At 39.1% G+C, this 26,947-nt stretch overlaps 1 protein-coding gene across 2 annotated transcripts in view; it reads left to right on the top strand.

The window, feature by feature from the left end:
- Positions 1 to 56: 56 nt before the first annotated feature.
- LOC129789635 (runt-related transcription factor 3) overlaps positions 57 to 26,947 on the top strand; it is a 34,120-nt gene continuing 7,229 nt past the window's right edge. Inside the window, exons 1-4 of one of the 2 annotated variants that reach the window (XM_055826608.1) lie at positions 57 to 372; positions 6,760 to 7,603; positions 24,780 to 24,893; positions 26,691 to 26,792. In XM_055826608.1, coding sequence (XP_055682583.1) covers positions 7,135 to 7,603; positions 24,780 to 24,893; positions 26,691 to 26,792 — 685 coding nt within the window. In that variant the 5' untranslated portion in view covers positions 57 to 372; positions 6,760 to 7,134. Of the gene's footprint in view, positions 373 to 6,759; positions 7,604 to 24,779; positions 24,894 to 26,675; positions 26,793 to 26,947 lie in introns of both variants that reach the window. The other variant, XM_055826610.1, reaches the window with a different exon arrangement.

Here is a 26,947-nt window from a genome sequence, read left to right as displayed (position 1 = left end):
TCGTTAGACACCAAATTGTCGGGGGCCATTCAGATGCCTCTTCCTCCCGCGGACACGTTCACCAGAATCGCGTGCGGAAGAATCGTCCGGAATTGTGAGTGACTGCTGTGCTTTGTTGAACATCGCACTAAAAGTGTGGGTGGGTGCCGTGGAAGACAATAACGAGAAAAATTCACCATAAAATATGATTAATTGCTGGTTGGCTTCGAATGGGATGAATTGCTCTGGAATTCCACATGAATCCTGTGGATTTTCCAAATGCCAGTGTGATTAAATTACTTGGTGAAGAGTGACAATAAAAAAGTGGTACAGCACTAGAAGGGACAATGGTGATTTTCTAAAGTGTTTTATTGGGATGATCATGATATTTTTGTAGGTCTCTCTTTTACAATTTTTGGGATAGAATTTTTATCAACTTGAATTATTTTGATTAAACTGCAAACAATCTTTTTTTTTCTCAAAGAATTGATTCAATAATAATGGTGAACATAAAGTACGCAGCATAAACTTGGTAAAGTAGGTTCTGTTATATGTAAACCGAAAAACGAATCCCTTGAGAAAGATTAGTAATTCTTCATTACACAAAGACATTGACGACGTAATTCAGGTGTTTATTAACACACAGTACCAAGTAGAAGAATGATATCATAAAATTATTTTCAAAAATATTGATCTTTCGATGATTCTAATGGATCAAATATATCCTTAAATATCTAAAAATTATTGGTTAACAAATACAGAGGATGCGGCTTCTTTAAAACTACCTAACATTTTAATTAGATTTCTTTTAAATTATGAATTATAATGGTACCAGACACATTGATGTAATACCATCGTGCACAAATCTTTCTAAAAAGTAGTTCTCATTATTTTCTTCCGTAGCTAATTTTTATTCTTAATTTAATTTATTTAAAAAAAAATTGTCATAAAATTGCTGTTATTTTGTTAATAATTGAAAATATTAGGTCAAGGAAAAACTTGTTAATTTTTGTAAAACAATCTAACAAATTAGTGAGAGGAACAGTCTCTAAATCGTATTTAAATTCTATTTTTATTTGTGCATAAGATTTTATTTTTAAGTTTTTATAATGTAATTTTGAAAGTGATAATCTTTCACATAACTAAAAAAAATTAATCAGAATTACTCAAAAAAAAAAAGAATGAAAAAAATTATAGATCAAGAAAATTCATGAAACTGTTTAAAAATCATTCAGCTCTGCACATATTTTTTCTTTTTTTTTCGTATAACACTCTTCAAGACTCTTTTACCATGCCCCTGAGTGTATTAAAGTAATAATTTTATCTAAAACATGGAGATTGGAAAACTGCAAGCTTCCTTTTCTCAAAGTGTTAAAATTAGCATCACTGCAAGGAAAAGATACCTAACTCAAATAAAAAATATTTCTTTTAAATCATCTTTAGCTTTTGGGTTATCAACATTGACAGGATGAGTGACAAAAAATTCAAGCAACAGGTTCATATTTTCCTTTAGTATGTGACTGAATGTGAAAAAGAATAGATGAAAGGCAAAGGACGCGATATGAATGCATTGTGGAATGTCCTGCATTTTCCCTGAACTTTCAATGGGGACGCCTGGTGTTTTAAATAAAATTCTTTACGGCCTCTTCTTGAGATATCTCACTGCAAGATGATAAAAAATTCTCAAATGGCCCATCACTCACAATTTTCTCCACACAGTCTAATTGGAAGTGAAAAATTTTCTCCCTTAACGACACTATCATATTACACCCAGGGCGTGTGTGCATGGCAAAATGTGGGTGTCTTATGGTGGAAAAGTGCCTGTGATAGTTTGGAAAACGATATGGGGAGTGGAGTTGTGTAAATAAATAAAATTTAACTATCCACTAAAACCCTTTTTGGCCATAAACATTCCTCACTCAACTCTTTCACTACATGGCATTTTCAGTTTTTGGTTGTTTGATGTTTGAATGCGTGTTTTGTGCATATAAAAATTTTCATGATTTTTCATGACACATTTTTTTGATTTCAGGAACAATTTTTAGAGGGAGAAACGAAAAATATATGAGGAGATATAAAAATATGATAAAAATAAATTTTATTTTTTACAACCAGGCGTCTCCACTGGATTGCTTGCAATTAATTCTTTTCTGAAGTCTTTGCATTTTGAATTTCATTGTATCTAATTATAATTTATTGAGATTTTCTCCTTCTGGGGAGATGGTACTGCTCTCTGTTGAGATGACACTACAATTTTCTTGTAGATCTCTTCTTCTTAGCTTCAAGATCTCAATGAGAATTTCTTGAAAATTGTATGGATAATCATTTTGAATAATTTTCCGTCTCACTCGGAGGCATGCCTTTTTGAAAATTCTCTCTCCTTTCTGGTTTTGAGTTTGGTATGTTGAACAATTTTCACATACAACCGCGAATGGTGGGCTCTCAATTCAATTCAGAGAGCGAAGGCAAAATTTTAGGGGGTATGAGAGTTGAGCACGGGGCAGGGGGGTACCGTGGTGGGTTTGCTTGGTTGGGAAATGCGGGGTAAAATAGAATGAGGTGGGAAATGTGTTTTGTGTGAGTGAGATGTAAAATGGAAAATTATGTCGGAAAGCCTCTTCCAGCACTATGGGTGAACTATATAGAGAATTTTGCCGCTGTCGAACACACAAATAATCCCACACATTGTATTAAAACATACATATGGAGGCGCGCGACGTGTTTTCGTTCACATCACGACCACCACGAATGATTTTGGGGACGAGACGATGAACGCGGTGTGGTACGATAGCACAGGCAATGTTGGAGCCCCCGAAAATCCCAACTAGTGTGCCACACACAGAGTATGTGTTAAATTGAAGTGAAAACAAGTAAAACGCGAAATCACGGACGTACACCTTCGGACCCAATTTGTGGTTATAATTTTCTTCATATAGGAGAAAATACACCGCGATTTTCACGAAAATGACCGCGAAGATATTTGGGCAAATGTGCTTTGTTGTGTGCAATTTAAGGTGAAAAACATTGTTCTTTTTTTTTTTTTAGTATAATAGCTAATTTAGCCATTTAGATTTTTGTGGACAATTTTCCTATGATTAAATTAATCGTCGGCAATTTTGTTTTTCATTAATGCAAATTTATGTGACAATTTTCACGCCAAATTTCACATATTATTTTCAAGTAATTGGGTAAATTAGCATTCAAACTTTCAAATAGGTACGAACGAAGAACTAAACAACTAAAATTTATTGTCGCATACCCCGGTTATCACTTGCAAATTAATTGCGAAGTCATGGAAAAACTTTGTGCTATCTAGAATAAAAAAAATGCATATAGGAAAAGTCAGTGAAAATTAGCGGGTGTGTGGTGTCTGTAAAAAAAGGTTCAGGATCAACACCAAAAATATGTGCGATATATTTTCTCATAAATTTTTAAACTCGCTGTATAAAGCGATTAATATCCTGTGGAATGTTGTGTGGTGGAAAAAATCATCATATATTTACCACTGGACAGGATTGTAACAATTTCTACCCTTGCTTGTCCGTCCGGCGGATCTCCAACCCCCTTCATTTTTGCTCATTTATCCTGATGGACACTACAAAAAATATAACGTTGCGAAAAAATCCCATTTGTGAATGTGCTCCCAACCCTTTCGTAACAGCCAAAATGAGAGGCAGTAGATGAGCTTTTATGTTTGCCATTTCGCGTGTTTTTTTTTTACCACCCACCCTTAGTTAGGATTTTTTGTTCGCCTCATAGTGTAACTGTCCTGGTATTTCCCTGCCCCATTGTACGATGACATTGAAATTGCGGGGGTAGGTTTGTTTTTTAAAGTTTTTCTCGTTATTGCAATAAAAGATATTTTTCATTTATGTAGATTCAAATGTTTATTTTTTTGCATTTATAGAAAGTTTGATCAAGATATTTTAAATTTGGTAGGTATTAAATAAAATTGAAGAATTTGTATTTTTTTATTCCAAAAATAATGCATATTAGGAAAGAACACACTAATCCAACATTTTAAAGCGTTTCATCTATTTTTCTTATGATTTAAATTGAATTAGAGATAATGGTTAATAACAGCAACGTTTCTTTTGTTTTTTTTTTTAATTTCACCATTAATACGTAATTTTAAGATTATGTTGTGTAAAGAAAATAAAATAAATTTAGCATAATAGATTTTAAGTCAAAAATCTTTTCTTTTTTATGAGTTGTGTGGTTTTTAAATATTCAGTTTGTTTCGTTCTTTTTTGAAATATTTTTTTCTTTTATAACAAAACATTAAAAAAAATGATTAAAAAACAAAAATTGTAAAATCTTACTACAACTTTTAAACTATGAGGAAAAAAAGATTTTTAACAGATTCATACTTCTAATTTTTATTTTAAATTTATTTAAAGATAATAAGAATAAATATTCTTAGATTTGGTAGGTACTATTTTAAAGTCACTTTTATACGTTAATTTCTTTTCATAATTTTCTACATCAGTTATCTAACTGGTTTGAAAAATGGTCCAAATTGCACAATCTTCCAATTTTCATTAAGATTAAGACAATTATGATATAATTTTAAGGAGATGCAACCTTTTTGGAAGAGAATTAGATTTTTTTCTTAATATTTTTGTGATAAAATAATCATATTTCTTATCAAGGGGTTTCCCGGTCAAGTGTACAATAAAATAACTAAAAAAAAACAATGTGTGAACTCTTGCGTGCAACCACCCCCCACGGTATCCACGTGCATTCTATCTTCACCTGCAAAAACCTCCAAATGAAACACCACTCACAGGCCAAAAAAAATCCCATCGACTGTGGGCGGTAGAGTACATAAAATCCTGGCCAAAAAATCATCCCCCTCGATTTTTTTGTGCCGCATGATATGTGTGTGTCAACCATATCACAAGTTGATCTGCGTGTGTGCAATGTGATTGTGGTGTGAAATAAAATGAACAAAGTGGAAAAGTTTGACCAGTGTGTTGCATTTTGGTATTTGGTCATGGGGAGTTGGGGGGATGAAAAGTGGAAAAATTCACGGGTAGTTTGAACCACAATTTTTTATTCCTCACTATGGGGGTTGATTCACCATGTGAAATGAAGTCAGTGTTTTCTGGTTTTCTGCCTGTTGTATTCCTTCCCCCATGCTCTGCACATATGTAATTTGGATCGAGTCAGGGAGATCTGCTGAATGGGAATTGATTGCATTTTGTAGTACCGGAACAGGGTAGTTTTGGGTGAAATATAGGAAGAGAACGCGAAAGAGAGATGGTAAATTTTTGTTGAATCCCTTTTAAAAATTTGAGTTCTTTCATTTGTGATATTTTTGAAAAGCCGCAAATAATTTATTTTCTTTTATTTAACTAATTAGAAGATTGAAAGAATTGAAAGGACGTTGTAGCCAAAATTCATTGATGACGGTTTTAGGTCTTTGTAAGAGAAATCCTGAAATATGGCATTTTCATTCTCTGCGGAATGGATAAGTTCATTGACAAGGCGAGGATTTCAATGCTTCCTCACTCCCTGGGTATCCATGAGCTTGGTCGGAAGGCGTGTGGATGCAAGGGTAAACCAAATCTGGGGTTGACCTCACAGGCGTGCGACGTTGTGGTGGGACAAAAGCAGGCAAAACCCAAACGACATCATGACATGGTGTTTCAATATTGCCTGGATATTGTTGCAATATTCTCCTACCATCCTTTCTTATTAGTTGCTCAAAAATACTCAAATACACGCAAGAGAATTTCACGTTAACTAACTAATATATAATTTACAAGAAAAGATATTAAAAGAAAAGAAATCGAAATGAAGTTTTTTTTTTATTGTACCAAGTGAAATCTCAACTGAATTCAAACTTTTAAATATTTCATTAATTTTTGTCTAACTTAATATTTGATGGCTTCTCCTATTTTCGGGAAAATCTGTGTCTGGCTGGTCACTGATGAGGCCGATGTGTGAAGATGGATTTCAATTTGAGGATGATGGTTTGTGTGCACAAAGTTATGGTAGAATGGGGGGATTTCAAATGTTCCACACGATGATTCCTCAAAATATAGTTGCATGGTTGAAATTTGTGCCCCATCGACGGGGAGTGCGACAACGGGCCATGCTATGATTACCACGAGTGAAATGTATTTCCAATATATGACACACAAGTCAACCCTTCGCTCATCTCTTCATTTTCCGATCATACATGACCATTTTGTATGCCGAACCGACCGTCTGAGTGTGTATAAATTCTCCATTATCGTCCATAAATGTGCCAGAGCTAGGGGGGAATTTTATCGGAATATGCTAGAGAGGCAGGAGCACCTCCATGATGCACTATGTAGCGATATGAGATTGTATGATTGGAAACAGTGTCAAATGGAATGTCTGGTGCCTTGTCAGAGTTGATGATTTCATATCATGACGTAGGGTGGGATTCGCTTCAAAATGTCACGTTTACATTAATTTTCTATGATTCAACCTCTGTCCCACACAACCTTACCACGAAAAATCTCCAAGAGAAATTTTTTTTCTTCGAAAATTACCATAATTTGCGAGGATCTAAAAATCGATTTTTTCTATAATATTTTGGGGATAATTTTTGTGCTTAGATGATAAAATGTACAACTTATATAGTTTAAAATGCTATGTACGTTTCAAACAATATTTTCAGCTAAAAAAAATTCTGAATAAAAGAAAATCTTTAATTACCTTTCATTTTTTTTGAGCTCACAGTCTTTAAAATTAGTTGAATCTATGCGACTACAATATTTTGAACATCCCATTAATTCATTATAGATTACTTCTTGAACTATAAAAAAGCTAAATAAAAAGAAAATGTATCGGATGTACAGAAGAACACTAAAAAGTGATGCTCTACTGATATAAATGATGTGCAATGAAAGGAAGAATAATGAAAGATCTGTGTTAATGTTGCTATGAACAATCTGTTGCCGCTTTCAGTGATTTAGAGGGGATTTTTGGTTGTGGAGTGCTGCTGTTTCGCACAAGTCACTGTCAAAAAGTGTATTTTGTCATAACACCCCCTCGACCCCATGGGGGTTAATTAATTAAAGTGTCACGGAAGAAATTGTCCAACAAAGGGAGAAAAGACAGCATTAGGGGTGGAACATTGTGACTCTCTCTCGGAGCATACGTGTGGGACTGTGAAGAATGCACTTGACAGGGAACACAACGACAACAAGTGCTACAACCGCAAATGGAGCCACGGCCCAGAGTGGCGGTGGCACTGGAGCTGGGGCAACGTCCTCCCCTGGTGAAGGTGGGACATCCACACCGTCGGCCGCTAGTCTCCTCAATGACGCCTATACAAAGATGACCAGTGACATCCTGGCCGAAAGGACCCTTGGGGACTTCCTGTCCGAACACCCCGGCGAACTCATTCGAACGGGGAGTCCCCTCTTTGTCTGTACAGTTCTTCCGCCGCATTGGCGTTCCAATAAAACCCTACCGGTTGCATTTAAAGTCGTAGCCCTTGGAGATATTGGTGATGGCACAATGGTCACGGTTAGGGCGGGAAATGATGAGAATTACTGTGCAGAGCTGAGAAACAGTACGGCCGTTATGAAGAATCAAGTGGCAAAATTCAATGATCTTCGCTTCGTTGGAAGAAGTGGAAGAGGTAAGCTAATTCCAATTTATTATCTTTGTAGCTCCATCAAAACCACTTTTCCAAAGCTAAATAGCTTGTGAAGGGTGACAAAAAGGGGAGAAATTGAGAGAAATATTGTGGTGGAGGTAACGCTGGGTACACAAGAAAAATCCTCCTGTTGCTTCGGCAATCTTTAACACTTTCTTAGAGTTGGCGCTATTATAGATTACGAAAAGGATAAAAATCGGTAAATTTTCCACTATGATCACACAAAGCTTATTTTCAGTCTTGAGATTCTTTAGAAAATTTCTTAAGAGTTTATTAAGAGTAATTGATCCTCAAGAAGACAACATGTTAATATCAAAAGAACTTTAAATCCATATCATAAATCCCAACTTAAATTCTTTTCAACTCAGCAGCCACGCTTCTTTACCTCCATCTCTGGATTTTTGTATGCTCGAGGGGAGACCTACATAGGAGGTGGGAAAAAGAAGGAAGGAAGATATTAAAGAACACATTACATTATTTGCTCTGACATTTTCCGCAACCTAAGCCACTTTCTGCCTCGCCTCTAACACTTATAATACCCATGACAAATAGAGCTAGTAAAGGGGGAGAATTTTTGGGGGATGTAGAAAAACGGAAAAGTGTCTCTCGTTGACGGAAATTCTCCAACTCTTGTTTCTCCCTTTTTGTATCCTTTCTCCTTATTGAGTTGTCTCACTTTGGAATCTCTGTCTATAGAGAATCTTCTTAGTCGTTGGAAAATTGAAACACAGTTGGGGGAAGCGACAGACGAAAAGTTTTCTGGTGGACGAGTTTTTGATAAAGTGACGGATAGAGAAAGAATCTTGTAGGTGAGGGACTACCTCAATGTTAGCCAAGGTGGTCTTGAGAAGAAATACTTTGTGGCAGAACGTGCTGTTGGAGTGGGAAGTGCGAAGAAATTGTAACACTTAATGGATATGTTCTCTTGATGCGTTTTCTGTAAAACTTAAGATTTTAGGAAAATTTCAAGAATATAGCATTTATATAAAAAAAGGAAAATGACTATAATAAAGGTATCTGAGTTATTTAAACACTCTGCAATCACATCTCCAATCCCTCCGACCATGTTAAATTGTTAGGAGTTATAAAAAAAAAGCTGCTGGGGATTATATGAAGTGGAAAATTGGGCTATGATTTTTTCATCTGTCGTATCTCGATTGAAAATGCACATATATATGCGAAATATTTTCCATTGGAGTCCTGTGAATGAGGTATAGGATCGTCCCTGACCCATGAGCACAGTGTGAAATGGAATTTGCAGAGTAAAGTGGACGTGGTTGAACAACAAAAGCGACGCGGAGGGATGAGACACATAACATGGCAATTTAATTGAGTTGATTATCGGGTATGAAAATCAGGAAAGCGGAAAATTGACACCACAAAGGTGATATGTGAATTTAATATGGTTTACCGAGAGAGTTAAGCCTAATAACACGATGGTGTCTCTTGGTAGGAATCTCTTGTCTCCTCACATCCTCTATCAAATCCATTTCATCTTGGCGCCCGCTGCTGCCCCCCCTCAGATGGTCCCTCGTTCCTCTCAGGTTAACAAATATATTGCCTGGGTGATTCGTGATAGTGGTGAAAATCACCTACACAGGGGAGATGTGGTGGAGAATGGGTGGGATTTGAAACCCCCGTCGGTGGTAGTGGTTGGGAATTGAGGATGACAAACATCTCATGATTGACCACCAATACAGCAACCTCCATAGCATCATTTCAATTCCTCAACCTTCCCATTGATCTTGCCTCTCATCTCTTGATCTCTGTCCTCCAATTAAGCAGTTGCCCCTTGTTTTGCACGAAATGTGTGAAATTCATATGTTGGGGGCTGCATGTCCTTCTGCATTTAGATGCAATTATCACAGATTGGGGTCGTCGTTTTGAGATGTCGTGACCATTTAATTGCCTCTCAACGGGTGACAGAGTGATTTCCATTGGACGCCTCCTCCACAACATACAAGTGGGTAAATTTTGCTCTCAGGTGTGACTACCTTGTATCACAGGTGCTCATCCCCTCCCTTTATTCCGGAAAATTGTTCGCTACAACTATCGAGTTGTTGGTGAAATGTGTGAAATGTGGTTTGATTTCATAAAAAATAAATTGTATCAGGGTTTTCGTATTTTTTGAATTTATACGAAAGAATTCCTGTCATTTCTACACATCTAATATAGAATGAATGTACTGAATTCATTAGTGAGAATTTTGCAAAGACTTGCGATATTGTTTGAAAAAAAACAGAAAGCGTAAATCTTAGGTATTGTTTCTTCACAAGTACCTAATTAATTGCTAATCTAATAGTTTTATTAAGCCATCTTTCTTTTTTGTATATTGTGTTAAGTTGAGTTCTTTGAGAAAGCCAATTGTTTTGTAGGTATGAAAAAGGACTGAATATTGTGCTATAAAGCGCCTATACACTATATGGGATTTGCATGGATGGAAACTCCAAAACGATTTAGTGCACAAGATAGGCAAAAGTTCTATTGTCCCCGTACCGAATGACGATGGGAAGATAATTCTGATTGCATTGCGAGGTCTGGGTGGGTTAGTTTCCTTCCAGTATGCGCACTAATCAGAGTTGTTGGTGTTTGAGATGCTATGGGATTTTGAGGGTTGACGGAGTCAAGACAAAGGATAATTAATTTTGAATGTGGTGTGGTGACTCATCAAAGTGTTGAATTGACTCTGATAAAATAAATGGCATTGGTGAGTGCTTCTCGAACGTGGCTGTATGTCTTCCATTTCACACATATGCTGTGATAAATGCAGACGGATTTTAATTAACTATTTATCAATTGAAACAATTAATGATGGTAAAAGAGACGGTTAGGGAAAATTTTTCGGGATTCAATTAAAATTTTGTACTCGGTAGGCAACAAAAAACCACACTCCTAATTCCTATTCGTCACCCTTAGCAATGATGTCTTTTTGTGTGCATTTGCCTGAAGACAATTTGTGTACGCACGGAAAATTTTCTCATGTACGCGTGGTATTAATTTGAAAAACAACAGAAAAGGAATGGGACGGTGACAAATTACTTCTCTTTGGCATGTCTCGAATGTGAAATTTATATATTATTTTGGAGGAGCGCCCCACATATTTCGTGCGAGAAAGGTACTCCATGTGTGTTCTCCCAAATACTCTGTGTGTACTCTAGGTATAGCTCGCCATGTCACAAACACTCAATACAAACTCCTTCAACCCTTCACCCTCAATAGTACCCAAATTCACATGGTGTGTTTCTGTTATATATAGTGTCACCAGTTGTTGACAATTAAATATATCGTCGAAAACACACGTCTCCAATTCATTTTCCCCCCCACATTCATGCCACACTTGCAAACACTTTTCCTCTTGCCACGCGAAAAGGGAAATCAGCATGTATGTAGTACCACCTCCTTTCAATTGCCTGAGATATACTCAAAAGGAGGCTTAATATTTCACCATGAATTTAAATTATGTTGCTCTCACAATGCCACGTTTGTTGCTGACAAAAGAAATGACAGCTTCATAATTAACTCAATGTTTGCATATTTAGAAGGGATGAATTTTACAAATAACTCATCTTCTCCTGTTTAAGTACCACCTTGTTCCTTATTAAGCTTACATTTAATCAAATATATTTTTTTATCCTGTCCCTCTTCTTCAAATCCTCAAAGTCAATCAGATTTGTTCTTTGATTTGAAACATTGATCATTATTTCAAACAATTACAAAAAAATAAAAATAAGGATAATTTGCAGTAAAAAGTTAAAAATTGGAAAATGGAGTGAAAATAAAAAAAATGTAATTTGACATATAGTTGTAGCAGAGATTTTCACGGAGCTTTTCCGTGAAATTTTCTTCCAAAAGGTCCATTTTTTCAAAAAAGGATTGTATCATTAATATTATGAAATTTTGTACATTCAATGAAGTTTTTTAACCAAATCACTTTATTAAACTTGATACCTACTACATATAGTTTGTGAATCAACACATAATGAGAAGCAACAAATAGATATTATTAACTGCGTGACAATAAATGGTTAAATAAATGCGGCACCGATAAATGGATTTTCATTATACGCTACATTCCATGGCTCTTTTTTTCTACCCTCAGGAGCATTTGCAATCCATCAGATTTCCACCCTTATTCTGATTTACTGTTTCGAAATGTATCATAGAACATTAATGCCTGATGCACATTATTGCACAAATAAATGGAAAATTCACATCAATAGACAAGTGCACTCAATATCACAAGGGAGAACCATCTCTCGTCCCGCATGTATATGTGGAACTCCACTCCAATGGGGTATACCCATTTATATGAGAGAAAATGCAACCATTTATATCATCCCTTGCGATAATATAGTTCCGCAATTTCCACTGAAACGGTTTTCAAGTAATGCGCTAAGCTCGTCCATTATATTATTCAATGTGCACACATTGCGTTTAGAGTCATTGGGATTGGACTTTTTGGGGTTGATGCACGCGGTGTTGGGCAGTGAATAGATCCGTGGATGAGAGCCACCGGGTGAGAGTGATTGAGGTATGGAACTCACGGTGATCAATCTATCGCGTAAATTATCCATCATTGAGCTTCTCTTCTCTCCCGTGTCCAACTCATTTGCTAGATTCACCCTCAAATTTCAATTGAAGTGCACTGCTATATAGTTCATGTATATGTACACCTATGTATGGGCACATTCAAAGCACTTCAATGAGAGACTTGATGTTCTACGTTGTAATTCAACTTTGAAATTCGTATGATTTCCTCTTTAAATGTATGTAGGTATATAATACACATGGAAAAAGAAAAAGCGTGAGGGTTTTTTTTTAGATCCAGCTTAACTAAAATATGAATTAATAATTCTCATGGAAAAATTTTACATTATCTTGGAAAATGTAATTGAAATATCTAAAAAAAATCTAAAAGCTATAAAGGTTATCGCGATAGAAACCTCAAAAATCCATCGTTCTATTTATTTCGCGGTGCCATGATGAGAAGTCACAGGGCAAAGTAACACGCGCTTACTGCGAAAAGGGCATTTTAAAATGAGGTAGTAGATTGTGGGGGTGGCACGCGGATAAAATAAGCAACAAACCCCCAAAGTCGATGATAGCACGAAAAGGCGTCAGCTAGCGCTAAGGGTGGTAAAAGGTAAGAGCGCGTACATATTTATCCGCGGGTGATTTATCCGCGGGTGTTACGAATTTCGGGAAGTTTAGAAAATGAAATAGAGAGAAATTCTCACAAGTTGAATTAATGAATTAAATAACGCATTTTAGGACTAACCGTCAATGTGTTTGAATTTGAAGTGTTATATGGGAACGATTGGATGGAACTGAAATGCAACATAACCTCACATTCTCCCGCTGAAACGCTATATAAAGAGCGACAGAATCGCGATTAGGGAGAGATCATATTTGACCTCCAAGGAGAGCACATCCAGCCCTCCCAGAAGGATGAACTAGAAGGAGGATTTAAGGCAAACAGCAGAGGCATGGATCAAAGGCTGAGGAAGAGAAATACCGTGGCAGCCTAGCTGAGGAAATCCTGCCCCCCCCCTGTGGGACGCGCCAGATGAGATGCGCCAATTTTGCCTTGCCGTGGTACGCCACGCCAAATAGATGTAATTAGGATTCCTGCCGTCTCCAGGCAGATGTAGTTCCTGCCGCCTCCAGGCAGATGTAATAGTTCCTGCCGTCTCCAGGCAGATGTAGTTCCTGCCGCCTCCAGGCAGATGTGAGAATTCCTGCCGTCTCCAGGCAGATGTAGTGTTCCTGCCGTCTCCAGGCAGAAGAAGGTCGAGTGTGAGACCTTATGCACACAGGGAGAGTCCTACAAGCTTCCCATCTGAAAGAAGATGTCCTAAAGAAGCCCTACAGGACTATTTGACGTGCCCAAGAATCCCAGGAGGTGATCAACGCGCCAAATCCCACGATAGGACGAAAACAGACGCCAGTGAGGACCAAAGCGCGGTCTCAGGAGCCAGAGAGGGAGTCTACACGCCAAGAACCCCCCCCCCCCCCCCCCCCCCCCCCCCCCCCCGTGTAGAAGGATGTATACAGGATGTCTATCCAGGACACCTTAGGCCTCTAGTGAAGATGCAGACCTTATATCCAGCTCCAAGATGTAGAAATGCTGTTTTAATAAACCCTACTTTTATCTCGAAATAAATAATTCTATCAGTACTCATTAAGTCTCAGTGAATTCATTCTTGTACTGAATTGGGGGTGGCTAAAGGCGAAATAGCGATTGCAAATTTCGTCACAATGGTGTCAGAAGTGGGATGTCAGGCCCGGAGGATTCACCCACATCCTCAAAAGTGCGGACCTGAGCTTCCACCCCAAAAGATGAGATAATTAGAGCACTGTTGATGAGAATCGAGAAAAAGTAAATGAATTCACACTCCGCGAATCAAAGATGACGCACTGATGAATTTTAGGAGATAGAAGGCCAAGATTCGCGTAGAGTCCGTAGAGTAAATTGCAGAAGGATGTAGAAGCCATAGCTCCATCCCTGTGGATGTATCCCACCGGGAATTCCCCAATATCTGCACACATTCCCACTATCTCCCGCACAATGCGGTTGAGCACGAACAACAACTCATGAGATTCTGATAATCTCCTAAAGAGAGTTGTTCTATTGACCATTTGTTGCTGCCCCACACTCGTCAGGATCAGAAGAAATCCTCCGACTGAGATTATTAGAACCAACCAAGACGATGAGGAACAGAGACACTTTGGAATTTTGCGATGCACCCTGAAGATGCCCCACAGATCACTACAGTGGACATGCACCAAGATTCTGGAACCTCTGAAGGACGTTAGAGACGATTTGGGATTTTCTGATCAAAGACACTGGATCCTTTTCTTCCGCCATTTACCTCTTCGCACGTTGTTATTAAGATGGTCATGAAATGGTCGAGTTTACTCCCATTTCCTTTTATTAGCTTTTAAGCAGAGCAATGCTCAATATTCCTCCATGAATGAATTGTTCTCATAGGAGAAGTCACCACGAGCTACAGTGGTTTGAATAAGAGAGGAAACTGCCAATAAGGATTGCAAGCGCTGTCGAATCCCCTGAAGGATGTTCCCCCAATCTGGAATGCGATTCCAGACGAACCGACACCGCCGTGGCCCTAGTGAAGCCATTGAAGAGGATTGAAGCAGTCCCTCAGAAGCTGCCAATGAAATTTTATCCGTTCCTTATCATTGGAGGCAGCTGTAGTAGACGTTGAAGTAATGCAGCCCAAGGAATTAGCATTACTCACGCATCCCCCAATTAAGCTCCCGGTGAGGTGTATCACCCCGGTACGAGCGAAAGAATTCGATAGAAGATCGAATGGAAGCTCCAGAACATGCTGTTGAGCCCAAAGCTATCTCCAGTCTCCCTAGGCTTAAGTGAAGGATGATCTGTAGAGAATTTTAATAAATTACGAGGAAGGACTCTTTTACTCTTCTCTAAATCGACGCAGGAGAAGCTAAATGACGTCATCCAAAAAGATGAAAAATTCAGACTAGTACCGAGTTCGTCCTGCGGCATACCAAAGCGTTATAACCGATCGGGACGATCGGAATTAGTGGGGGAGAATGTTACGAATTTCGGGAAGTTTAGAAAATGAAATAGAGAGAAATTCTCACAAGTTGAATTAATGAATTAAATAACGCATTTTAGGACTAACCGTCAATGTGTTTGAATTTGAAGTGTTATATGGGAACGATTGGATGGAACTGAAATGCAACATAACCTCACATTCTCACGCTGAAACGCTATATAAAGAGCGACAGAATCGCGATTAGGGAGAGATCATATTTGACCTCCAAGGAGAGCACATCCAGCCCTCCCAGAAGGATGAACTAGAAGGAGGATTTAAGGCAAACAGCAGAGGCATGGATCAAAGGCTGAGGAAGAGAAATACCGTGGCAGCCTAGTTGAGGAAATCCTGCCCCCCCCCCTGTGGGACGCGCCAGATGAGATGCGCCAATTTTGCCTTGCCGTGGTACGCCACGCCAAATAGATGTAATTAGGATTCCTGCCGTCTCCAGGCAGATGTAGTTCCTGCCGTCTCCAGGCAGATGTAGTTCCTGCCGCCTCCAGGCAGATGTAATAGTTCCTGCCGTCTCCAGGCAGATGTAGTTCCTGCCGCCTCCAGGCAGATGTAGTTCCTGCCGTCCCCAGGCAGATGTGAGAATTCCTGCCGTCTCCAGGCAGATGTAGTGTTCCTGCCGTCTCCAGGCAGAAGAAGGTCGAGTGTGAGACCTTATGCACACAGGGAGAGTCCTACAAGCTTCCCATCTGAAAGAAGATGTCCTAAAGAAGCCCTACAGGACTATTTGACGTGCCCAAGAATCCCAGGAGGTGATCAACGCGCCAAATCCCACGATAGGACGAAAACAGACGCCAGTGAGGACCAAAGCGCGGTCTCAGGAGCCAGAGAGGGAGTCTACACGCCAAGAACCCCCCCCCCCCCCCCGTGTAGAAGGATGTATACAGGATGTCTATCCAGGACACCTTAGGCCTCTAGTGAAGATGCAGACCTTATATCCAGCTCCAAGATGTAGAAATGCTGTTTTAATAAACCCTACTTTTATCTCGAAATAAATAATTCTATCAGTACTCATTAAGTCTCAGTGAATTCATTCTTGTACTGAATTGGGGGTGGCTAAAGGCGAAATAGCGATTGCAAATTTCGTCACAATATGTACATATACCTATGTATGGGCACATTCAAAGCACTTCAATGAGAGACTTGATGTTCTACGTTGTAATTCAACTTTGAAATTCGTATGATTTCCTCTTTAAATGTATGTAGGTATATAATACACATGGAAAAAGAAAAAGCGTGAGGGTTTTTTTTTAGATCCAGCTTAACTAAAATATGAATTAATAATTCTCATGGAAAAATTTTACATTATCTTGGAAAGTGTCAGACTTCCAGGCAAGTACTAAAAACACAGCTTTGACAAGCTCCTGGATTTTGGGCAATTTTCTTATATATTTTGCCTTTGAGCCAAAATTGGCAAATATTTTCAGGCGCAGGAGTCCACGGAAAACAACTATAGGGCGAAAACTATCCGTGGGCCCCCCTGTGCCGGCCGTTTTTGAGCTTTTTTATTCTCACCGATTGGACACCTGCTACTACCATGCCGGCGACTGATGGGATGAGTGGCTCCAATGCAGATCTTACGCAATTGACACCTGTTGCTAGTGGCAGCAAACGAAAAGGATCTAGTCCTCCGTTGAGGGGATCACAACCGACTGTTAAACAACCGACACTAACTGACTACTGGCAAGGAGCGCCTACCAGCAATCGTTTTTCCGGCTTGGAGGAGGATCATCCAATGTCATCGGATGTCAACAATGAACTGAGAGATGAGATAAGAGATGATAATGCCCAAAGTGCCGAGTCAAGACAACAACCTCGACCGCCACCAATTTTTGTGCACAAGGTTGAACATATTGCGCCTCTCAAATCTCAACTGCAAGAATTGACCAATGGAGCTTTTATTTTAAAAGTTCTCTCTGGAAATCAAGTAAAAGTGCAAATCTCTACAGTGGAGCTATATAGGAGTGTCTTAGCTAAGCTGAAGGAAAAAAACATAGAACTACATACATATCAATTTAAAAAGGAGAGACACTTCCGCGTGATCCTAAAAGGACTACATGCACTCACGGCACCCGAAGAAATAAAAAATGGGCTTTTGGAAGCTGGACACCATGCAGTAAATGTTTGTAATGTTAGACAGAGGGGTACTAAAAAGCCTCTACCTATGTTTTTTGTTGACCTTGCTACCAAGGAGAATAACAAGGATATTTATGATGTAACGAGATTTTTGAACACTGTTGTTACCGTGGAGCCTCCCAGATCCAGGAGGGAGATCCCACAATGTACACGATGCCAGCGCTACAATCACACTAAAACCTTCTGCACTCGTGCTCCACGATGTGTTAAATGTTTGGGCGATCACCACACCACCCAATGCACAAGAAAGGAAAAGGATAATGCTGTTAGATGCGTGAACTGCAATGAAAATCACCCTGCCAACTACAGAGGATGCTCTGTTCATGTGCAGCTTCGCCGTAAGCTGTATCCTGCGCTCAGAGAGAGGACGACTAGAGAGAGAGTTCCCACGCCTCCTCCGTCTCCGAATATCAACAATGTCCCACCACAAGAATCAACATATGCAGATGCTGTACGGCAAAATGGTTGTCAATGTTCTGAGAATCACCCCACTCAGTCAACACAACCCAAGAACGACATGGATGATTTAAAGTCAGCAATGATAGGATTAATGAGCAAAATGGATACTGTTCTGACCCTATTAACCACGCTAGTCGCTAAACTTTCATAAGATGTTGGACAACATAAAAATCTGCACCTGGAATGCCAACGGATTATGCGCACATGTACAAGAGCTGCGCGTATTTTTAACTCAATTTGATATTGATGTGATGCTAATTTCTGAAACTCACTTAACAGACAAAAGCTACGCGAGATTCCCTGGATACACAATTTATGCCACAAATCATCCGGATGGGAAGGGCCATGGTGGTTCGGCGGTCATCATTAGCAATAAAATTCAGCATTATGAGGGTGAAAATTACAGAGAGGATTATCTGCAGGGTACATGTGTGCACCTCAATGATCTCTCGGGCCAAACGCTTGCGGTGGCATCAGTTTACTGCCCACCACGACACAACAACAAAAAGGAGCACTATGGGAAATTCTTTGCAACACTTGGCTCAAGATTTATTGCTGGCGGTGACTACAATGCCAAAAATACAATGTGGGGCTCACGATTAACTACATGTAAAGGCAGAGAGTTGATGGTGGCAATCAATGATGGCGGTTTATCGTTTCTTAGTGGAGGGGATCCTACCTATTGGCCAACGGATAGTGCTAAAATACCAGATCTCCTGGACTTTTTTGTTACAAAGGGGATTGATGGTGGGCGCTGCAAGATGACATCGCTTTTGGATCTGTCTTCAGATCACACACCCATTTTGCTGACTTTGCATGAGAATGTTCAAAGAACTCAAAAACCACCTACGCTGAGCAACAAGAAGACCGATTGGACTTTATTCAGGAATGAACTTGATAAGCTCATCTCACTGAATGTGCCTCTGAAGACGAGTGAGGATCTTGAGTTGAGTGTCGAGGAGCTCACGACGGCAATACAGCAGGCTGCATGGCGCGCAACACCGGAGGGTGGCACAATGAAGTCCAACAAGACACTTCCACACAATATCTCAAAGATGATTGCTGCCAAAAGGAAGCTGAGAAGCATCTGGAGAAGGACCAGATCTCCTGCGGATAAACATGCCTGGAATGTGGCTGCTAAGGAGCTGAAACGTGTACTCAGGGATGCAAGAGATATTTCGGTGCAGGAATATCTATCAAATCTTACCCCGACTCAGGCCACTGATTATAGCCTGTGGAAGGCGACAAAGTACTTAAAGCGCCCACAGCAACCAAATCCTCCACTTAGGGCTGGGGACGGCTCATGGTTGAGAACAGACGAACAGAAGGTGCATGCGTTTGCTGAGCATCTTCAGAAGGTATTCACCCCTTGGGACATGGGAGTGTCAGCGCTCCCCCAATCTACTGATGCCTCAATTGATTCCTCCGCAGATGATCCTCGTATAAAGTACTTTAGTCCCAAAGAAGTCCAGGCAGTGTTCAAACAGATCAATCCAAAGAAAGCCCCGGGATATGATTTGATAACGGGTCGCATCCTCAGGGAGCTTCCTTTCAAGTGCATCAGACACATCACACACATTTTCAATGGGGTGTTGAGATTGCAGCATTTTCCGAGCTTTTGGAAGATAGCGCAGATTATGATGATCCCGAAGCCTGGGAAAAAACCGGAGGAGGTAGCATCATATAGGCCTATAAGCCTGTTGCCTGTCCTGTCCAAGGCATTTGAGAAGCTCTTCTTGGAGAGAATGAGGCCAATCATTGAAGAGAGACAGCTGATCCCCAACCATCAATTTGGTTTCCGGCGGCAGCATTCTACGGTGGAGCAAATTCATCGAGTTGTGGACACCATCAGTGAGGATCTGGAGAGGATGAGGTATTGTTCGGCCGCCTTTCTGGATGTTAGTGCTGCATTCGACAAAGTGTGGCACGAGGGGTTGCTACACAAGATCGAGAAACAACTACCTGGCCAGCATAGTGAGGTTTTGAAGTCTTATCTTCTGGGACGACATTTCTTTGTGAAGCAGAAAGAGGCGCTCACTGGATTGGTGGAGATTCATTCGGGGGTACCACAGGGAAGTGTCCTGGGCCCCGTTTTGTATTCCATATTCACTGCAGACATCCCAACTACACCTCAAACAAAAATCGCAACTTATGCTGATGACACTGTACTGCTGGCATCACATGAGGACCCCGTGTTAGCTTCTCGTATGCTCCAAGAGGGATTAAATCGTCTGCAGGAGTGGTTTACCAAGTGGAAAATTAGGACAAATGAATCCAAATCAGTGCACGTCACATATACCCTCAAAAAGTACACCTGCCCTCCAGTTAAGTTAAATGATGTGCAATTGCCTGTTGCGGAATGTGCCAAATACCTCGGTATGCACATGGACCGGAGACTCACCTGGAAGACACACATTTGGAAGAAAAGGATGCAGCTCAGTGAGAAAATGAGGAAGATGTATTGGTTGGTCGGGAAGAGATCACAATTGTCACTCGATAGCAAATTGCTGCTTTATAAGGCTATGCTGAAACCCGTGTGGATGTACGGGATAGAGTTGTGGGGGAGTGCATCAAATTCAAATGTGGAGATTCTGCAGAGATTTGAGAACAAGTACCTCAGAACAATCACCGGAGCGCCGTGGTTTGTCTCAAATTACGCTATTAGAGGAGGTGTAGATATGCTGACGGTCCAGGAGGAAATTCAAGACAGACTGCCCAAATATAAAGAGAGAATCTCCAATCACACAAACCCACTTGCAAAGAAACTCCTAAAGGAACGTTATAAAAGACGCCTTAAAAGATCTCGCGTAGTCAATCTAGATGTTATTTAGATGTCTTATAGTTTTTTGTCTTAATATCTTTTGTTACACATGTGATGAAATGAAAACTCCAATATAGGGTGCTACCACTGGGTAGTATCTCTCCGAAGACATTTTTCATATACGACAAAATATTTCACTTATTGTTATAAATATTGTAAAACAGATTGTGAAATTAAAAGGAGTTACACAAAAAAAAAAAAAAAAAAAAAATCTTGGAAAATGTAATTGAAATATCTAAAAAAAATCTAAAAGCTATAAAGGTTATCGCGATAGAAACCTCAAAAATCCATCGTTCTATTTATTTCGCGGTGCCATGATGAGAAGTCACAGGGCAAAGTAACACGCGCTTACTGCGAAAAGGGCATTTTAAAATGAGGTAGTAGATTGTGGGGGTGGCACGCGGATAAAATAAGCAACAAACCCCCAAAGTCGATGATAGCACGAAAAGGCGTCAGCTAGCGCTAAGGGTGGTAAAAGGTAAGAGCGCGTACATATTTATCCGCGGGTGATTCGGAAGAGTGCTAGTGACGTGGGCGAGTGAGAAAAGTCCTGTCATCAGCATATGTAAACAATAATAATAATAATAATAATACAGTGGCAACAAACAGTGCCAGGATGTGAAATTCTCCCTTGGTATATATATTCAGTGGTTGAAATTATTTCACACATATTCCACATTGTAGCGTGTATGGATAAATTTCGTGCACCACCCCCATTCGGTTCACCCCTTTAACCTCAAATCAAACCGATGCCTTCACCAGAGAACAACTTCAATGTCTCATGCCACAACTACCCTTCAAGTCACCCCACCGAACGCCCCACATTTTGGGATGTGTGTGTATGTGTGTGTCGAGCTTTAGCCACCCACTCCCATCTATCGTTATTCACTCTTTGACCTCATGTCTCGAAAATGAAACAATTCACATGCATATAGCTCGCATCTATTTAATGCATTACACACTTTAGCACCGTGATAATAACATTATGCTTTGCACAGGGCTGGTCCTTTTCAATCCCTAAAATTCATTGAATCCCTTTTATCTCTTCATATTACGATGATATATTTTGTAGAAGGTATACAGCATAGCAGGAAATGATCCTATTTTATAATCTTGACCTAACTTCCTAGACCATATGCCTACAATTTTTTTTTCAAATATCAAGAAAAATCTTAATTTTTTGTAGTCATATTAACAGATATAGCAGATATAATTTGATTTTTTATACAGCTTAGGATGTTAGATTTATTAAATCAGCCATATTATGTCAGTTTTTCTCAATATAGAAAATGTTTTTTTTTTCTATACTGTATCTCTACCTACACTATACTGGACTCTGTATGAATTTTAAGCATAATCCCTAGTTGCCTTTCTGTACTGAAATTGCTGATGGTAAGTGTACCCAAAAAGAGGTAGAGAGAGAGAGAGGGATGAAAGGCCTCGCAGCAGTAAACCATTTCGTGGACGTGTCATGATATCAATCATGATGTGGGGCGCCAAAAGGTGCCTATATAAACCCACATCATCACTGGGAGATGGTGTGGAAGGTTGATGAGGGTGGTTCTCTATTGATTGCCTTCATTTTCTCTCTGCTTAAAGAGTTAACTTTCCTATATATAGGTTTCTCAAATTGAAACTCCCCCCATTGGGGAACATTCTAAATCGATATGTTTTATGTGTTTTTGCAAGTTTACAAAATGGGATGAGACCTTTTAAATTACCTTCTGCACAGAGGCGTTGCTTGTTTCGAATACCTTTAGTAGTTTTATAAAATAAGGAGAGTTTTTGCAATACTGCCACCACTGCCACGGAATCTACAAAGAAAAATATTGAAATACATAATACCACAAATGTGGCCGCGATAAAGCATTCTCTGTGGTTTTAGTCCCCGCAGTTAAGTACGCCGTACATGTTTTTTTTGCACCTCGTCTGTAAGCTCGCATTTGGTTTGTTGGACAGGTGTAAGTAAATTGGTAAATACCACCAAAAGGCAGGCAATGAAAAAAAAAACGACGGTTCACAGCAACAAACCGTGTGTAAATAAGTAAATAGAAGAGCGTGTTGATGGATAGTGGAAAAAAGTGGTGTCCCGAAAAACACCGTTGGTGGTGGTGGATACGACAAAAACGAGGGGGCCACGGAGACTTTTCATGTATTTGCGGTTCCATTCAGCCCCGGTATCTCACTTGTCCCCAAAATGTACCAAATGAATAAACCTCACGCTAAATTGTGCCTCACTTTCCGGCCATGGTGGCTATTTTTTCCCATCATCCGTCGTGAAGCGGTGTTCGACTCTCATTTGGAGCTTCCACACCACGATGGGGGATTGGAGTTTAAAAAACCCACCCAATTTGCTGAATTCGCGCCCACTGAGTGAGCTAAAATGCAGAGTCTGGGGTGAAACCCCGGGCTGGTGAAAAAAAATTGTGGATAAAAAAAAACCACCCAACATTTTTAGTAACAAACCAAACCGCGTACTCCGAATTTTGGTTTGAGGTAGCACACAATCCAAGCCTAATAGAAGCCCACAGACCGACAACATTGCCAGAGCCACCAGGATTTTCACATTTTACCAAGTCCTCCCCCCATTGTTGCATCTCTTTCACACACACACATCAGACCACCCTTTGAGTAACACATATGGCAAAAGTGCAACCGTTTTCCATTAAACCCTCTCGGTGCTGGTGGTGCGAAAGAGACAACGATGTACCAGAATTTTCCTGGAAATGGGGTTTGGGGTGGTGGTCGGTGGTGCACCACACACAACTACAACTGCATGGAACATTTTTCCGAGCTGCACTTTTTCATTTGCACACCCCGAATGTGCCCGTGTGTGGTTTTTCCCTCAGCTGAAAATACTCACTGTTTGCACTTTTCCGCCCTCAACCCAATTCCTGTGTGCTAGTGGAAATTCACTCGTATTTTTCATCCAAATACTCTCTCGCTACACATAGACACACCACCCCCACATACTCAATCCACCTTCACCATCATCTCGATCAAAATTGAGGGGTTTGTTTATTTTTTGGCAGCAAAATAGAGGGTAGCCGCACATGATTTTTCGCGGTCAATTGAACATTTTTTTTTGTTGCTCGTTTTTACCAACAACATTTTTTGGTCAATCTGTCGCGCTTTGGTATGCTGTTTTATTTATCTTATTAATTTTCAATGGATTGGTAAAAAACTATTAATCGGTTTAGTGGAATTTTTAACGACCGATTGGATCGTAGAATGTTACTTTTTAATGGATTCTTTGGTACAGTGATCGGTGGTAGAAGAAAAGAATATTTTTTTAACGTTTCCAATGATAACATATTGAAAATAATTTCATATTAATGGCTTTTAGTGATTTAAAAAAAATATTATTTTAGATGAGAATAATAATATGATGTAAAAATTACCCCAAGACGTTCGTTTTATAACATTTCAGCGATGTGTGATTAATTTAAAATCTATAGCTAAAATACGAAATTAATAGAAAAGAAGATTTGAATATGTAGCTAAAATTAGCTCAATAAGACTACATCCTGGAATACACGGAATTTTTTGTAGGCAATTTTAATAAAGTAGGTATATTTAATAACAATTTTCCTGGGCCTATACTGGCAAATAATATCAGAACTCATTGTGTGGGTGATAATAATCGGAAAGCTTTCTGTGGCGGAAATCATACTGATAACAACATTTCAATTTATTTCCGACATTTCTGCATGTTTGTTACATCAAAATATTTGCCCAATTTGTTGGTTTAATGTACCTATCTACATATATACATATGTATAATTTTTACTGTGCATTATTACTACTGTTCATTTTTTTGCTGAGCGGTTGAGTTCCTGGGAAAATCATTGGATCAATTTTATCCCAAATAGATATATTTCATTGCCCATTATCCTTCATCATTCATTTTCACATACCGAAAATTGATCTCTATAGCTCCCGTACCTACCCCCAAAAATTGACAATCAATTTGGCAACTTCCACCGGATTTTGCACATACAATTATGTGGTTGCAATCAAAAGTTTTATTGTGAAATGTGTCGCTTTTGGACAATTTTCCGCTTTTGAAATTCAATTTTAATTCACCACCCACTTCCTCTTTTTGAGTGGTCTAATGAAGTTTTTGTGTTTTCGTTGCATTTTGCAGGGAAAAGTTTCACTCTCACGATAACAGTTTCAACGAGTCCACCTCAGGTGGCGACATACAACAAAGCCATTAAAGTTACTGTAGACGGACCACGGGAGCCCCGATCAAAGACAAGTAAGTATCAGATGGAAATTTATGCCAATTCCCAACGAAATGCTCATTTTCTCATACATACATACACTCTGATTGTTTTATTTTGAGCGGAAAATCTCAGACTATACGCCATGTATACCTATGGCTTTAAATTTACATAAAATCTCCTAATAGCTATATGTGTGTGAATAAAATACAGTTATGCAAAAATATATAAAGTCAATTTAATAGATTCTAAATTACAAAAATAACTCTCGCTTTTTAATGGAAATTTAAAACTTCGGCGAAATAGATAAATTCCTTATATATATTAGTAGTAACTTCTTCACGTTTAATATAAATTAAAATAACTTGACCATTCCATTGTCGAGGGAAGTGTAATGAAATTTACATACTGGCATTTGGTTCAAAAAGGAGCCCGACATTGTGAGAAGGAGTGAAGAGGATTGTCGGTAGGAAATTGTGAATTATTCACGAGCACCTCTCAGTGGACTCATCTCCAAACTGTAATTGACCCTAAAGTATATAGTTTTGTGATGTGGGGGAGTCCAGAGTGGGTAATGAATGAAGACAGGCATTGAGGGGATGATTCACAAGGATCTGGTGAGCCAACAACTTCATACTCTTCCACGATTTGCCAGCGGATGCCAAATAAACCGGAGATGGACACAAGGAGTGGAGCTCCGATATGGTTCCTGCATTAATAATGAAATGCGTATTTAATTAATTATGCCGCACACTTCCTTCCACCTGAACTGTATTTTGCAACTTAATTAGATAACAATGTGAGGTATTTCTTATGAGAGGCTTCACCTCTACATTCCAACTTATACTACCAATATGCAAGTTATATACTAGGTATATAGTTTGCCCAGTTTAGTTAGTTTGTTAGTTAACCTTCATTTGGCTCATTGCTGAAAATTTTGATTGATAAATTTAAAGATATATGTAGGTACAAATAATATCCTTTTCATTACGCTATATAGAAATTTATTCTTAAAGCATCCAACCCCATTATAATTTGACAATGATTTATTTTCATTGTATGGGCGCATACTTTTCCATAGAATTTTCTCATTTATCCTTTGACCATTTTATTTCAGGAAACTCCGCCGTATATCCAAAATTATTTGCATGCTTGACTTACTTTCAATTCCACACAATTGTATGGTGAAATTTTGGAGAAATAACCCAGGGAATTAACTTTCCATTATCACATCAGTATAGCAATATATCCTTTGTAAATTGTATGCTTCTCCTATTCTATGTGTATATAGAATTTATGGAGAAATCATGTTGGACCCTTTGTCTCATGCAACTCTGAGCAATATATATTGAAATAAAATAAATGGTGAGGATCGGGGGAAAACTATCTCGGAGTGAAAAGCAACTTTGTCGTATCTTATTGAGCCAGAGTGGAAGAGACAAAATTTTGCACGAAATTCTCTCACCAGAGTGGGGTTAATTGTATTGTGTCTGTCTTTTCCCCATTACTGCTGGGGTGTCAGGATGCGGAAGCCACATTCGCGACAGCTGCTCTGGTCACACAGGACCCAATATAAATATCTCAAAAGCTGTCGAGCAAAAATCCCCTTTTCACTTTTCTAACAACACAAACGAGAGATTTCTGGGAGATTTGGAGAGTTTGAGATTGTGTCCATACACCATGATACTTAAAATAAATCCCGTGGTTTGGGGTTTGCCTTTCGGAAAGGGTGGTTGCTTTTCATGCAAAAATTCTTTTATTATACATATTTATCTTGTAAAATAGTTGAGAACAGAAGATTTAGACTGATGCTTAAGTGTTATCTGTTTTAGGGCAACAGCAGCAGTTCCACTTTGCCTTCGGACAACGGCCCTTTCACTTCCCAACGGATCCTCTGTCTGGATTTCGGATGCCGCCTATTGGAAATTGCCAAAGTAAGTAAAGAAATTAAATTCAATTACATTAATTAAACAGTATTACAGTGAAGTTTCGAAAAAAAACTTCTATGGAGAAAATTTCCTAATCTAAGAAAATCTTTTTTATAAAAAAAAAGATTATTTTGAGTTAAAAGAATTGCTTTGTCTAATCT

Source organism: Lutzomyia longipalpis, chromosome 2, assembly GCF_024334085.1.
Source record: "Lutzomyia longipalpis isolate SR_M1_2022 chromosome 2, ASM2433408v1".
NCBI lineage: Eukaryota > Metazoa > Arthropoda > Insecta > Diptera > Psychodidae > Lutzomyia > Lutzomyia longipalpis.
The sequence above is the reverse complement of the archived record's forward strand: the minus strand, read 5'-3'. Positions and strand labels throughout refer to the sequence as shown.